The sequence below is a fragment of the Phyllobates terribilis genome, unplaced genomic scaffold (genome assembly GCF_046119375.1).
Source record: "Phyllobates terribilis strain yellow unplaced genomic scaffold, ASM4611937v1 Scaffold_3__8_contigs__length_932513732, whole genome shotgun sequence".
In the NCBI taxonomy this organism is placed as follows: domain Eukaryota; kingdom Metazoa; phylum Chordata; class Amphibia; order Anura; family Dendrobatidae; genus Phyllobates; species Phyllobates terribilis.
In genome coordinates this window covers 321,090,076-321,106,155 of record NW_027362763.1, presented here as the reverse complement: position 1 = coordinate 321,106,155, position 16,080 = coordinate 321,090,076, and the positions used below count along the sequence as shown (strand labels likewise).

Sequence of the window (16,080 nt, the reverse complement as noted above, 5' to 3'; positions counted from 1 at the left end):
GAACAGTGCTCAAATGGCATGGGAACAACATGGTGAAGACCCCTGGAAGCATTTCTGACTCCCAGGTCACTACTGTAAACCACGTTGCCAGAAGTATTACACCACTTTTACGGACTCACAATAAAACATACAAAAACGAAACCAAAATGGATTTTCCTGGGAAATATGTTAAGAAACATCCTTTCCAGGGTAATGACTTGCATATAAGGCAAAATAAATAACCAAAAAGAAAAATACTCCTCCACTCCATAGGCTATGTTCACAATTAGCACTTGTAATGCGTTTTTGCACTTTTGTATTGCTTTCAACCAAGACAAATGCATTCACCGGGAAAAGTAATTTTAACATTTTACAACCTTATCTGTCCATGTGGTGTGTGAGACATGATCAGACACATCCTGTTTCATTTATGAAGGAAGGACTTTGAAAGTCACAAAGCCTATTTTTATAGGGCCATCAGGCAGCCTTTACTATTCTTAAAGGGCCAGCAGTCGGCCCTCTCTATTCTTAGAGACCCATGAGCAGGCTATGCTTTGTTGTTCCCATTACTAAAGAGTGGGTCTCCTATACTGATATTGCGTATACAGTGAGTGGCAGGGCTGCCCAAAATTTGGACGCACCCCAATACCCCTTTGAAAATTTGGATGCACCTCATTACCCCTTTGAAGAGAATAACAGAGGGCCTCCAGAAAACAATATTCCCATTATTAGGAAGTGGGTCTCCCATACTGTTTGCCTATGCAGTGAATGCAAGGGCTGCCAAAAATTTGGACCTACTCCAATGCCCCTTTGAAGAGATGTAGAGGAGGGCCTACTGAAAAAAAATGTTCCCATTATTAGGACGTGGGTCTCCCATTGTGTTTGCCTATGCAGTGGATGTAAGGGTTGCCAAAAATTTGGAGGCACTCCAATGCCCCTTGGAAGAGACGTGGAGGTAAGAAGGCCTCCTGAAAACAATGTTCCCATTATTAGGAAGTGGGTCTCCCATTGTGTTTGCCTATGCAGTGAATGCAAGGGTAGCCAAAAATTTGGAGGCACTCCAATGCCCCTTGGAAGAGACGTGGAGGTAAGAGGGCCTCCTGAAAACAATGTTCCCATTATTAGGAAGTGGGTCTCCCATTGTGTTTGCCTATGCAGTGAATGCAAGGGTTGCCAAAAATTTGGAGGCACTCCAATGCCCCTTGGAAGAGACGTGGAGGTAAGAGGGCCTCCTGAAAACAATGTTCCCATTATTAGGAAGTGGGTCTCCCATTGTGTTTTCCTATGCAGTGAATGCAAGGGTTGCCAAAAATTTGGAGGAACTCCAATGCCCCTTGGAAGAGACATGGAGGTCAGAGTGCCTACTGTTAACAATGTTCCCATTATTAGGAAGTGGGTCTTCCAATGTGTTTGCCTATGCAGTGAATGCAAGGGTTGCCAAAAATTGGGAGGCACTCCAATGCCCCTTGGAAGAGACGTAAAGGGTCTCATGAAAAAAATGTTCCCATTATTAGGAAGTGGGTCTTCTATGGTGTTGGCCTATGCAGTGAAAGCAAAGATTGCCAAAAATTGGGAGGCACTCCAATGCCCCTTGGAAGAGACGTAGAGGGCTTCATGAAAAAATGTTCCCATTATTAGGAAGTGGGTCTCCCATAGCGTTGGCCTATGCAGTGAATGCAAAGGCTGCCAAAAATTGGGAGGCACTCCAATGCCCCTTGGAAGAGACGTGGAGGAGGGGGCATCCTAAAAAAATGTTCCCATTAGAAAGGAGCAGGTCTCCTATACTTGTAATGCCCATGCACTAAGTGTATGGGCTGACAAACATTTACCCCTGGGGGGTATACATGAACATATTGTATAAAAATAATTTTTTTTGGGCATCATAAATACCATTTAAAAAAATTATGTGGGTGTTGCATCACAGACCACAGTCACCCTGGTGATATGGTGGTGGAAGATGAGGATAAAGAGAAGGACGAGGACAAGAGCAAATAGCCAAAATCAGGAAGCATTTACCCTTTTGTGGGTGTGAAAAGGTGTATGGGAATACACCTCCCAAAGAAGACACTGGATTTGAGTTTGTTACGCTGCAATCATTTGGTGGTGTTGAGAAATCTGGCCCAATTCAGCCCTTGTTCATTTTTATAAGAGTCCGCCTGTCAGCATTTTCAGTTGACAGGAGGATGAGCTTATCAGTTATAATTCCACCAGCGGCACAAAAAACCCGCTCTGATAAAACGCTAGCAGCAGGGCAGGTCAGGACCTCCAAGACGCAGAGAGCCAGTTCATTCATTGTGTCCAGCTTGGATACCCAATAATTATTAGGCATAGAGGAATCACGGAGGATGTTGGTACGGTCGGCAAGGTACTCCCTCAGCATCTTCCCAAACATTGCACTCCTTGTGAGAGTACCCCACGCCTCAGGGCCTGTGCGATGGGAGGGGCTGAGAAAATTCTCCCAGAACTTTGACAGTGTTCCCCTGTCTGTGCTGGATTGGAGTTGTATCTCTCTCGTCTGTAGTCCTTGGTTGTCCAACGAACTGCGACCTCTGCCACCAGCATTTCCAGATGGGATTTTTTTAATAGCTCCGCAACAAGGGCCTTCTGGTACAACCCCATTTTTGTAGACCTGTCTGCCTCAGGAATAAGAGATATAAAGTTCTCCTTGTAGCGTGGGTCTAGAAGTGTCACCAACCACTAATGACTGTCACCCAAAATTTTGAGAACGCGAGGGTCATGGGAAAGGCAGCGTAACATAAACTCAGCCATGCATACCAGACTGCTAACAAGCAAGAATTCTGTGTCCTCACCAAGACGATGACTGACCATGTTCTCCTCCTCCTTTCTGTCCTCAGACTATCCACGCTGAACAGACGGTATGACAGTTGTGCTGGTAGTACCATCTATAGTGCATAAAACTAGCTCCTGTTCTTTCTCCTCCTTCTCCTACTCCTCATTGTCACCCAATCCACGTTGAGATGAGATGAGGCTGGGCTGTGTGTAATCACCCTGTACGGTTCCTTGCTCCATCTCATTGTGTTCCGCCTGCAATGCATCCTCTATGATTGTGAGCAGAGAGCGTTTCAGAAGACAGAGAAGCGGGATGGTGATGCTAATTATGGCGTCATCGCCGCTCACCATCTTGGTGGAGTCCTCAAAGTTTTGGAGGATGGTACATATGTCTGACATCCATGTCCACTCCTGAGGTCTTTTGTGTGGAGTCTGAACTGAATACCGACGGCCTTGTTGATGCTGGTACTCAACAACTGCCCTCTTCTGCTCACAAATCTTTCCCAACATCTGCAGTGTAGAGTTCCAATGCGTGGGGACATCACACACCAGTCTGTGAGCCGAAAGCTGCAAATACCACTGAAACGGCAAGGTGGCGGAAGCTGTAGCTGACTTTCTAAAATGCGCACACAGGCTGCGTGCTTTAACTAGCAGATCCGGCAGCTCCGGGTAGGATTTGAGAAACCATTTAACCAAGAGGTTAAGAACATGGGCCAGGCATGGTACGTGTGTGAGCTTGCCTCACCTCAGAGCCGCCACCAGGTTCGGGCCATTGTCACACACGACCATGCCTGGCTGTAGGTTCAGCGTATGATCCACAGATCTGCCTGCTCTTTCAGACCTGTCCACAACTCTTCAGCATTGTATGGTTTGTCACCTAAGCATATTAGCTTCAGCACAGCCTGTTGCCGCTTAGCCGAGGCAGTGCAGCAGTGCTTTCAGCTTGTGACTCATGTGGTCATTTCGGAGATGGAGGCTTAAGAGGAGGAGGGGGCTGAGGAGGATAAGGTGCAGATTTGCAGACTGTGGGGGCAACCCTGATTGACCTAGAGCCCGCAATCCTTGGCGTCGGAAGGACGTATTCCTTCCCAAGGTCCGACTGGGTGTCGGCTTCCACTATGTTAAACCAGTGTGCCGTCAGCAAGATGTACCTTCCCTGCCTACAAGCACTTGTCCATGTGTCCGTGATTAGGTGGATTTTCCCGGTAACTGCACTATTGAGAGCCCGGCTAATGTTTTGGGACACGTGCTTGTGTAATGCCGGGACGGCACACCGTGGGAAATAGTGGTGGCTGGGAACTGAGTACTGAGGGATGGCTGCCACCATCAGGTTGCAGAATGCTTTCTCCACGAGCCTAAAAGATCGAACGAAAAGATGTGGGTGTTTGTCGTGGCACAATTTTAGCTTGCCCACGGCCTCGGCCTCTGCATGCACCATCACCATTACGTCCAGTTCCCCTTGCCACGCACTTTGCCCATTTTAAATGGAGGACAATATTTTCCACGCTCACTACAAATGGCTGAATTTGGAGCGAACTTATATGTGATCCGTGTGACGGAGAAAACACAGTTTCAAATACCTGGCCTGTAGGTAACTATTTTGAACAGCAAACCGGTGTCCAAAACTTCACTGACACACAGAAACAAATTTTTAATGGAGGCCAGAAATGGCAGTATTTTCTGAAAACGTACAGTACAGACCAAAAGTTTGGACACACCTTCTCATTTTAAGATTTTTCTGCATTTTCATGACTAGGAAAATTGTAAATTCACACTGAAGGCATCAAAACTATGAATTAACACATGTGGAATTATATACTTAGCAAAAAAGTGTGAAACAACTGAAAATATGTCTTATATTCTAGGTTCTTCAAAGTAGCCACCTTTTGCTTTGATGACTGCTTTGCACACTCTTGGCATTCTCTTCAAGAGGTAGTCACCGGAAAAGGTCTTCCAACAATCTTGAAGGAGTTCCCAGAGATGCTTAGCACTTCTTGGCCCTTTTGCCTTCACTCTGTGGTCCAGCTCACCCCAAACCATCTCGATTGGGTTCAGGTCTGGTGACTGTGGAGGCCAGGTCATCTGGCGTAGCACCCCATCACTTTCTTTCTTGGTCAAATAGCCCTTACACAGCCTGGAGGTGTGTTTGGGGTCATTGTCCTGTTGAAAAATAAATAACGGTCCAACTAAACGCAAACCGGATGTAATAGCATGCCGCTGCAAGATGCTGTGGTAGCCATGCTGGTTCAGTATGCCTTCAATTTTGAATAAATCCCCAACAGTGCCACCAGCATAGCACCCCCACATCATCACACCTCCTCCTCTATGCTTCACGGTGGGAACCAGGCATGTAGAGTCCATCCATTCACCTTTTCTGCGTCGCACAAAGACACGGTGGTTGGAACCAAAGATCTCAAATTTTGACTCATCAGACCAAAGCACAGATTTCCACTGATCTAATGTCCATTCCTTGTGTTCTTTAGCCCAAACAAGTCTCTTCTGCTTGTTGCCTGTCCTTAGCAGTGGTTTCCTAGCAGCTATTTTACCATGAAGGCCTGCTGCACAAAGTCTCCTCTTAGCAGTTGTTGAAGAGATGTGTCTGCTGCTAGAACTCTGTGTGGCATTGACCTGGTCTCTAATCTGAGCTGCTGTTAACCTGCGATTTCTGAGGCTGGTGACTCGGATAAACTTATCCTCAGAAGCAGAGGTGACTCTTGTTCTTCCTTTCCTGGGGCGGTCCTCATATGAGCCAGTTTCTTTGTAGCGCTTGATGGATTTTGCAACTGCACTTGGGGACACTTTCAATGTTTTCCCAATTTTTCGGACTGACTGACCTTCATTTCTTAAAGTAATGATGGCCACTTGTTTTTCTTTACTTAGCTGCTTTTTTCTTGCCATAATACAAATTCTAACAGTCTATTCAGTAGGACTATCAGCTGTGTATCCACCAGACTTCTGCACAACACAACTGATGGTCCCAACCCTTTTATAAGGCAAGATATCCCGCTTGTTAAACCTGACAGGGCACACCTGTGAAGTGAAAACCATTTCCGGTGACTACCTCTTGAAGCTCATCAAGAGAATGCCAAGAGTGTGCAAAGCAGTCATCAAAGCAAAAGGTGGCTACTTTGAAGAATCTAGAATATAAGACATATTTTCAGTTGTTTCACACTTTTTTGTTAAGTATATAATTCCACATGTGTTAATTCATAGTTTTGATGCCTTCAGTGTGAATGTGCAATTTTCATAGTCATGAAAATACAGAAAAATCTTAAAATGAGAAGGTGTGTCCAAACTTTTGGTCTGTACTGTATGTGTGATCTGTGTGACGGAGAAACCAGTTTTAAATAGCTGGATTTTTAGAGCTGTAATATGGAAAGGACCTGGCTGTATTCTGCAGTGCCAACAAGCAAATTGAACAGAAAACAGTGTTCTCTGGACTGCTTTTTAAGCAAATAATGAGGATTAAGATAAAAAAAAAATTATTCCTGGCCCCTGAGACCTGGGCCTATGTCTAGAAATGTCTAGCAGCAGCAGCAGACAGAACTGGAATGGAGCCTCTTGTGCTATATGCACTGCAGTCTGCCATATACACTGCCTGCTTGCCTATATACACTGCCTGCCTGATATCTCTGCAGCTGGATTAGTCCTCAGAAGGACTGTTTGTTGAGATTGATATGTGTAATATGCTTCTGTTCTACCTACACTACCTAATAAACAAGCGAATCTCTCCCTAGCTCAGCAGCAGCTCTCCCCACACTGTGTGATTGCGGAGTAGACGGATGAGTATGGCGGCGCCGGGTCTGATACAGACCTGATGATGCTGTGCGGCCAGCCAATCACTGTAATGCCACAACCAACATGGCTGTGGCATTACAGTGCATGGCAAGCATCATTGGCTCTGTAAAGAGCGCCAAACATGCAGGGAGGGGACCCGAGCATCCGCCCTAGCATCTCGTAATTACTCGCCTAGCTCCGAGCATCTCAAGTACTGAGATGCTGGGGTGAGTCCCGAGTACTTGCGAGTATGCTCTCTCATCACTAATTTTAACTGATTGTTTAAATTTTGTATATTTAATGTTTGCATTGCATACATCTAGATGTGGTGCACACTCTGTGCACGAAGATATTTCCAAAAATTGAACATATGAATTTTAAATGGATATTTCGATGTAAACATTTTTATGCCCAAAAATGACAAAAGTATTTTAGGAGTGATACCTTTAATGGCTAACCAGAAAAAAAATATATGTATGCAAGCTTTTAGGGCACAGAGGCTCCTTCGTCAGGCAATATTACAAATGAATTAATAAGACAAGGGGCACAACATTTAAGAGATGTTCCAGCAAGACATTTGTTCATGAGGTGGAGGGGGTGATGCCTCCTAATGATAAGTTAGAGATCAAATTCAGGGTTTTTATTTGCAAATGACAAGTCTATGGGAATGTTTAATTATCTGGAGATCATCTGGTGGAGGTGTGAATTGAATCCATGTAGTGAGTCATAAACCCAGGTGTTAAATTGAGTCCTGTTGTCAATGAATTGAACATCCTTATCAATTTGAATTCCCAAATTTTGCTCTCTCTGTCGCCCTTGAAATGATCTTTTAGTACTAAAACTTTTAGATCTTTCATACAGTGTCCTGGACCAGAGAAATGTTTTCCCACAGGCGTGTCCAGTTCATTCTTAATTGTGTGTCTGTGTAAATTCATTCTCGTTTGCAGTTTCTGCATAGTTTCTCCAATATAAACTCCTTCTGGACACCTTGTACATTGTATCATGTACATTGGAGGATGTACAGGAAAAGACATCCAAGATTTTGTAGTCCTGATTTGTGCTTGGTATGCAGACTGTATTTGATGGATTCAATTCACACCTCCACAAGATGATCTCCAAATAATTAAACATTCCCACAGACTTGTTATTTGCAACTAAAAACCCTGAATTTGATCTCTAACTTATCATTAGGAGGCATCACCCCCTGGTTATTCATTAAAGGTATCACTCCAAGAATACGTTTGTCATTTTTGGGCATAAAAGTATTTACATCGATGTTTTGGGCTAACACGATACAACAATATAACTTTGTATTGTACATCATGTAAATGGATATTTAAAATTCAAATATTCAACATTTGGATATATCTTGTTGCACACTGTGTTCCGTTGCACACTTTGTTATATAATTTGTCGGGATGTAATGTTGGTAGTTTACATGATAGTTTACTGCGCATTTAGGAGAATAAATCGATCCCGCTCTCACTGTAACCCCCTGGTTATGTCACTTTAGCACTTGACATCACAATGTATGTGCATGCTGCTGTGTCTGGTGTCATAGTTCAATCAATTCAAATTATTCAGAATGCGTAGTGCCACCATGACCCCCACTGATCACACAAGGATTTTCTAATTTAAGAATATATCCTGGATAATCGCTTTAACTTTTCCATTGCAAGCTTCTTTTAGATGCTATATCTAAATGATGCCTCTGGATGATTGTCTGCCTGCTGGGAAACCCAGGAAAATTCCATTCTGGCAGCAGTTCAAAGATATCAAGAGTATTGCAATGCTAGCATGCCTCAATGATGTTTACACAGGCTATTCATCATGCAATACATTCTTTTGGAAGTCTTCACTGACAGTATAATTGTTCAGTTTAAAGAGGTCAGTCTCATGACCTTTAAAAAATGAAGTTAATCTTTAAGTTCATTAAAAGTATTTTTATTATTCCAATACATTGTTTATTGGCTAATATGACTATTAATGAAAAGTGCACTCCATAATAATCATAGAAATCTCAAGCTTCAGGTATTAAAGGCCCAGATAGTGGGTGAAATAGGTCATGTGGTCAAGTCCCTTTAAAGGGAATCTGTCACCAGGTATTGCCACATAATGTAGAGACAGAAAAGCCAATCCAACAATGTGTCACTTACCAGGCTGCTTGGTATAGTTTTGATAAAATCAATGTTTAATCAGCAGGAGATTATCACTAGAGGACTAATAAAACTATGTAGTCCTCCATATTCATGAGCTCTGTATATCCACGCCAACACCACTGATTGGCAGCTTTCTGCCTATGCACAGTATACACAGAATGCTGGTGTGAGTGGGGTTATTTAGAGATCAGCATTCAGAGATCTGGAAGATCTGCAGCAAAGAAACCTGTGTTTTTATCAAAACTGCAGCAAGAAGCCTAATAAGTGATACATTGTTGGAATCAGGGTCTCTGCCACTGTATCATGATGCTGTCAGATGCAGTAGCAAAATCCTGGTAACAAATTCCCTTTAAAGGAGGTCTTTGCATTAATTATGACATTAAAATCATGTGATCCTGCCAAGTCATTAGTATGGTTTAATGTTAAAAATGTATGTAAAAAGTAAGGTTTGCTTAGAAAACTTAGAACATATAAAAATTACTAAATAATCATACCTTCATTTCTCCGGCAAACATCCACTTTCATGTTGTTGTGAGCTTTGACCAAATTGTGAAGCTTACTAGATTGCTATTATATAGAACATAAAAATACAGGTCATGTTCAACCATAAGCATTATTTACTGAAATTATTTATTATTATTTATTTATGTAGCACCATCATATTCCATAGCAATGCACAGAGATTGTCACCAATCGCTTTTGTCCCTGTGCCCAAAGAAAGTAATTTTTTCAATATCTCAAACACATTGGCCAATTTTCATAGCAGTAGTTAAACTTTTATTGTTTTATACATTTACCCAATGTATTTAAGTAGTGGAAGACCCTTTGCAAGTTTAAAGGGGTTGTCCACAAATGTAATAAAATTGCCCCATCACATAATTCAAACAGCATCCTCTCCTAGTCAAGCATCAGAATAGGCTGCAGTCTGAGGGTTGCACAGCTCCTGAAACTTGAGATCTGAGAATTGATAGAAGCTGTATGCTGGAGAAGTGTGTGATAGGAGAAGAAATATATCTTCTTCTCAACTGACTGACTGAGCACAAATTATTTTTTTCTTCAACCTCGGTCCTCCCTGCTCAGTCAACCGAGAGATGAGAAGAAAACTATTTTCTTCTCATGTCATACGTTTCTGGGGCAGCTGTGGTATGTGTGCTTATGATAAAGCTCCTGTTAGTTGAGACACAGTCTTCAAGAGCTGGGTTTCTTCAGATTGCAGCACGTCCTAACATATTACTTGGATGGGTTGTCATTTGAATTATGCAATGGTGACCATTTTATTAGATTTCTGAAAAACCCCTTGAAGGAGACCATACAATTCCTCTTGCTGCTCTGTCCAATTACTAAACTACAAAGCTACCACTGTTCATGTAAGTTATATCTGCAGTTTTTATTCTTTCCAAGTCCTTTCAGTAAAAACAAAATCATTGCTGTTATTCCGATAACAAATAATCTGTACTTTATACCTGTCGTAGTTCCATGAGAGATAAGGTGATTGTGCAAAAACACAAGAGGAGGATGGCAATAGCATAGCCCAAGTACCCTTCAGCCAGCCACAAGACCACAGTAAAGAACTGGTACACATAGAAGAGATTTAACACCTGCGTATCACAGAAATAATAACATCAGTCCTCTTATTAACTTCTCCAAACCTTCGATCCATCATAGAATACAAAGGATGTATACCTACTTTATTAATTAATAATTTCCAAAGAGGAGCCACCTCAACTTCAATAGTGTTATGTCCGCATACAAGTCTCCTATAAGAAACAAGGAGAATTTTTTTCTTTAATTATATCTAATTTTTCAATCAAATTAACTCATTCTTTTTCTTATCTGATGTGGAGAGACTTTGATACACGATGAGCAGAACAGATGCTTATTAAAGGGAATGTGTAATCAGAAAATGTCCTATTTTAGAGTTTACAGCAGTTTTCTTGTCATCACAGACAGGATTACAATGAATGATAACATTGCAATATATAACTGATAACACAGGATTCACCAATCAAAATGGGGGATATCACAGATCCCCCTAGCCCCCTCCCTTCACAATGACCTTTGCACATACTGTTAAGATGCTTCAATACAAAGATAGGGTCAAAGTCTTTTCATTCATTAAGTTAGGGTCCGATTGATGATGGGGCATGCTGGAGTCAGACGTTCCTAATTCATGAAGAGTTGCACGCATTTGCATGAATCTGAAGCGTCTGACGAGTGGCGTGTGCTTCTTTGCGCTATGCCATATTTCTTACTCCAAACACGTACTGGAGTGAGATTTCTGGTGTAGGGAACATCACAACTCATCATGAATTAGATGAGCTGTGATGTTCCCTCCCCACTGCTCCTCCATCCAGCCCAGTTCCACCTATTTCTGGATAGAAGAATTTAGCCTGAAGATGTCAAAAGTAGCAAAATTTAGGCACAACTCCGAATTGCATTTAAAATTTTGCAACTTTTCAAAGCTTTTATGCCAAAATTCTGGCATGAAAGCTTTAATGAATCGGCCATTAGAGTCTAAAAAAGCACAAGTGGCCAGTGTGAAAATTGGAAGATTTCTCATTTTTATTTTTAATAATGATCATGATCTGGAAAAAATAAAAAATAAATATATTTAACAGAAAATCTAATTTAAACAATAGGTCATTTTCTGATGGCATTTCTTTTCATTAGAACCTGCTGGATGTTGGCTGATTGCCTCATTAAATGTTCAATTCAGTGTGCAGCAAAGATTTGATTTAGGTCACTTTAAGGGCTCGCTCACACTAGCGAGTAGCCAGCGTATAACTCATATAACTCAGATGTTTCATTGGATAGCACTCGCTCCAATGTTATACTATGGAGCAGTGGTGACTAGCGTTTATTTTCTCATGCTGAGTCGACATGACAAAAAAGTCGCTGCATGCTGCGATTGGCAGCGTATTGGAGAGTATATACAACATGCACCTATGCAAGTCTATCGGTGAATGAAAACATCGGACTGCACTCAGATGTCATCTGGGTGCAGTCCGATATATGATGACTCAGATAATGGAGAAGATGGAGAAATTAAGTTATCCATCTTCTCTGCACATGTGATCCGAATCTCGCATGCAAGAGAATCAGATCACAATATTATGACACTCAACTCACATACATGACAGCAGATTTTCCCCACACATGACAACTGATTTACTCAGCTGTCATGTGCCTTTATTAGATGAGAGTGGAGCTCCAATCTGATTGTTAACCAGTTAAATCCAGCCGGAAGCGTGTCATAAATTCTGCCCATCGGTGCACCTGTCACATTAATGGAGTGGGGGGCACGGATGGGCTGTGATGACAGCCAGTGGTCTGCAGAAGACCCCTGTGCATGTCATTGTAATACTCCTATGAACACCAGCTGATATGTATATCACAAGTGATCAGACGATCGCAGCTTCACGTTTCCTAAGGGGCCTATTAAATACAGTAAAAAGTTAAAAAATATATTTTTTAAAATATGAAAAAAAATACAAAAAACACAAAAGTTCAAATCATCCCCCCTCCTGTGAAAATAAAACAATTAAGAAAAAAAATACACATATTTAGAATCTTTGCTTTCAGAAATGTCCAGTCAATCAAAATATAAAGTAAATTCTTAGCTCAGTAAACGATGTAAAGAGAAAAAGAATTGAAACGGCAGAATTACGATTTTTTGGTAGCCAAATCATTGTAATAAAATGCAATAACAGGTGATCAAAGCATTGGTTCTACCCCAAGATGGTATCAATAAAGACATCAGCACAGGTCGCAAAAATTAAGCCAACACACAGATCTCAAAAAATGGAGACGCTATGAGTTTCGGAAAATGGCGACAAACGCAAAAGCTTTTTTACATACAAATTTTGGATTTTTTTTTTTCGCCACTTAAATAAAACCTAAACTGTACATGTTTGGTATCTGCATACTTGTACTGACCTGGGGAACCATATTGGCAGATTAGTTTTATCATATAGTGAACATGGTAAATAAAAAAAATTAAAAAAATTGAGGAATTGCCTTTTTTTTGCAATTTCACAGCACTTTTTTCCCCATTTTCCAGTACACTATATGGTATAACTCGTCCTACAAAAAACAAGCCCTCATATGGTTATATTGACAACAAAAAAGTTATGGTTCTTGGAAGAAGGGAAGGAAAAAACAAAAAAATGGAAAATGGCCATGGCGTGAAGGGGTTAAGCAATAAATACTTGTTACCTGATGTCCTGTTCTTCTTTTTTCAGACCCAATCCATACTTTGTATGTATGCTATAACAAGAGTGCTCATCTTCTAAGGTTCTGAAATTATAAAAACAATTGTATGCAATGCAATGCTGATGGACTCACAAATGGATTACCCATAGACCATGCATTTGTTTATTAGATATAAAATTCACTGTTTTATTCATCATTATTCATTATAATACTTACTGTATTATGCATTTTCTCTTTTCCCATATAAAAATTAGAAAATTCAAAAGATATGATTATCCAAGTACTTCCTAAATATAGAGGATGTAGGATATGTCCAGATCTATGATGTGTCTGGAAATTCTTTTATTTTTATCTCAAAACTGGCTGACATCAATGGAGAGTTAAATGTCAGAAAATAAAAACATAATTGCAAATTGATAAAGTACTCTATCGTAACCATATTAATATACCAATAATCTTAGTAGTTTTGTATTAAACCATAATGTATAGTTGTATATCTGAGACACATACCCAATTTTCTCAAATTTCTTTTTAGAGTGATCCCAGACATATCGAATTTTCTGTACCCGAATGAACTTTACCTGTAATAAGAATTAAAATGCAGGTAAGTTAGCATAAACCAAATATGAAACTGTTCTTGTTGCATAAAGTTGCAATCAATACTGTAACACCCCTTTTCCATGTCTGGGCTCTGCTCCATTCACCCCAGTCTGCTAAAGTTTCTTGTGCTCCACATCTGCCAGTCTCCTGGCTGCCTGTGGCTTCCAGTACCTCAGTTACCTGTCTGCCTGCAGTTTTCAGTACCACTGCAACCTGTGTACAGTTCTAGGACATCTCCTGGCTGCCTGTGGCTTCCAGTACCTCAATTACCTGTCTGCCTGCGCCTTTCAGTACCTCTGCAACCTGTCTTCTGTCTCCAGGGTGTCTCCTGGCTACCTGCGGCTTCCAGTACCTCAGTTGCCTGTCTGTGGCATTCAGTACCTCTGCAACCTGCCTGCAGTCTCCATGACGTCTCCCATCTGCTTGCATCTTCCAGGACCTCTGCTATTTGCAGTCTCTCGGATGTCTCTGGTCTGCCTGTAACCTCCAGTACCTGTCTCCAGTCTTCCAGGGTCTCTGCTACCTGTTCCCGATCTTTCAGGATGTCTACTATGTGTCCACATGCAGAATACAGGATGTCTCCTGCCCAATTACAGCTTCCAGGATCTCTGCTATCTATTCCTTGTCTTCCAGGACCTCTGCTATGTGTCCACTTGCAGTTTCCAGGATGTCTCTTGTCTGCCTGTGGTTTCCAGGTTCTCTGCTATGTGTATGCCTGTGGTCTCCAGGATCTCTGCTACCTGTTCCTGGTCTTCCAGGACCACTGTAAATGTCCAAATGCAGCTTCCAGTATGTCTGTCTGTGGCTTCCAGGACCTCTGCTATGTGTCTGCTTGTGGCTTTCAGGATTTCTGCTACCTGTTCCTTGTTTTACAGAACTGCTAATAAATGGTCGCCTGCAGCTTTCAGGACCTCTGCTACTTGTTTGCAGTTTCCAGTACCTCTGCTACCTGTCTCTCGCATTCCTCACCTGCCAGCTGCATTAACAGCCCTGGCCCATGTGCCCACCCAGACCTCGGGGTTTGAGGATCCACCTCAACCAGTCAGCCTAACAAATACTATACAACCCCAATTGCAAATTAGGTTTTTTAATACAATTTACAAAATAATGAAACAAGAACAATTTAAATCGCTCAGCAAAATTAATATAACAAGAGGATTCTCAAAATTCAACAGACTGGCCACTTTTATTTACAACTGCAGTCTCAGAATTACTCAACCTCTTCAGGACAAGTTTCTTTAGTACTTAGTAGAGCACTCTTTGGTTGATATGACCTACTGCAAACATGATACACAGCCAGACTCCAGCTTCTGGCAGCCTACCTCAGAAATCCTAGCTTTTTCCTTTTGGGCAATGATCTCCACTTTAATAATATATTTGGGTTGTCAATGGAGTGATCCAAAATGTTAAAGAAACACTACTGCATTTTTTTATTGCCATTTTGTTAGCTTTCAGTAATCTATATTCAGTGTGTGTGTGATGTGGCGCGGGCCAGTAGCCATGGGCGAGGTACTCGTCTATTGCGGCCCGGCACGTTATATGAAAGAGGGGGTCCTGGCAGGGTATGTGGACTTATGCTGTGAGGGCGCTACGCCCGTGGAGGCCGCATGCAACCACTGTTGCTGGTTTGCCAGGACCAGAAGTTTTACAGTTGAATGAAGGATCCCACCATCCAAAAATAAACTTTTTACTGAATGGGAACTTTGTATGAAATACAGTATATACAAGAGATAGCAGGTACACAGTCTTGTGAACATTTCCTTTATAACTTGCAGAATTTTCCATACTGTTTCAATACCTTCTTTTCTCTATTGTTCTCTATCTTCACCTTTACTCTTTTTACTGGTCCTTTGTTTCCACTGCTTCTCACTACTTCACCACAACCCAGCTCAACACTACAGTACTGCTTACCAAGAGTTATTTACTTGTCACGCGGTTCCGCATCTTCTTTTCCCTTTAGGGTGCAAGTATGGCCTGTACTAAGCTTCTCTAGTGCTGACGTTCAGGAACTCCCACCCGGGACACTTTACTTGTCTCATGTACTCAGTCCTATTTAGGCCTGTTACCTTCAAGAGTTATAAACTCTGGGCCTTGTGGATAGGTGTCCTCTCCTAGGACCCATCTCTGGTAGATCACTCTATCTCTTAGTAACTTCTGCCCCAGATCTCGCTTTCTCTTTCCTTTTGATATCCTCTTACTTAGGGGCACTCAAAATGCGGCACTGCTCAAGTTTGACCTTAGGTCCATATGCTATGCACTTCAAGCCCTATCTGACTTCCTACCAGGAAATTGTCTCTTTCCCTTCAACTTATCCCCTCCCAGTATGGGCTAGTCCCAAACTCTCACTAACTCACTCTCTCTCATTAACTCTCACTATCCCTTTATCAATTGATAAAGTTAATGCAGTCAAGTATCATATGGAACCAACTAAACAAAAAAAACCCTTAAAAATTAACTTTTAATACATAGCTCTTAAAAGTGTATGTACATACAGTACAGACCAAAAGTTTAGACACACCTCATTTAAAAATGTTTCTGTATTTTCATGACTATGAAAATTGTA

General features: G+C 41.6%; 1 protein-coding gene across 1 annotated transcript in view; it reads right to left on the bottom strand.

Annotated features, from left to right (window-relative positions):
* The window catches only part of LOC141259318 (probable cation-transporting ATPase 13A4), a 153,266-nt gene that overhangs the window by 93,056 nt on the left and 44,130 nt on the right, over positions 1 to 16,080 (bottom strand). Inside the window, exons 4-8 of the mRNA XM_073675072.1 lie at positions 13,428 to 13,498; positions 12,921 to 13,001; positions 10,393 to 10,462; positions 10,169 to 10,303; positions 9,200 to 9,272 (exon numbers count right to left, since the gene is read on the bottom strand). Of these exons, the coding sequence (XP_073531173.1) occupies positions 9,200 to 9,272; positions 10,169 to 10,303; positions 10,393 to 10,462; positions 12,921 to 13,001; positions 13,428 to 13,498 (430 nt within the window). The remainder of the gene's footprint in view (positions 1 to 9,199; positions 9,273 to 10,168; positions 10,304 to 10,392; positions 10,463 to 12,920; positions 13,002 to 13,427; positions 13,499 to 16,080) is intronic.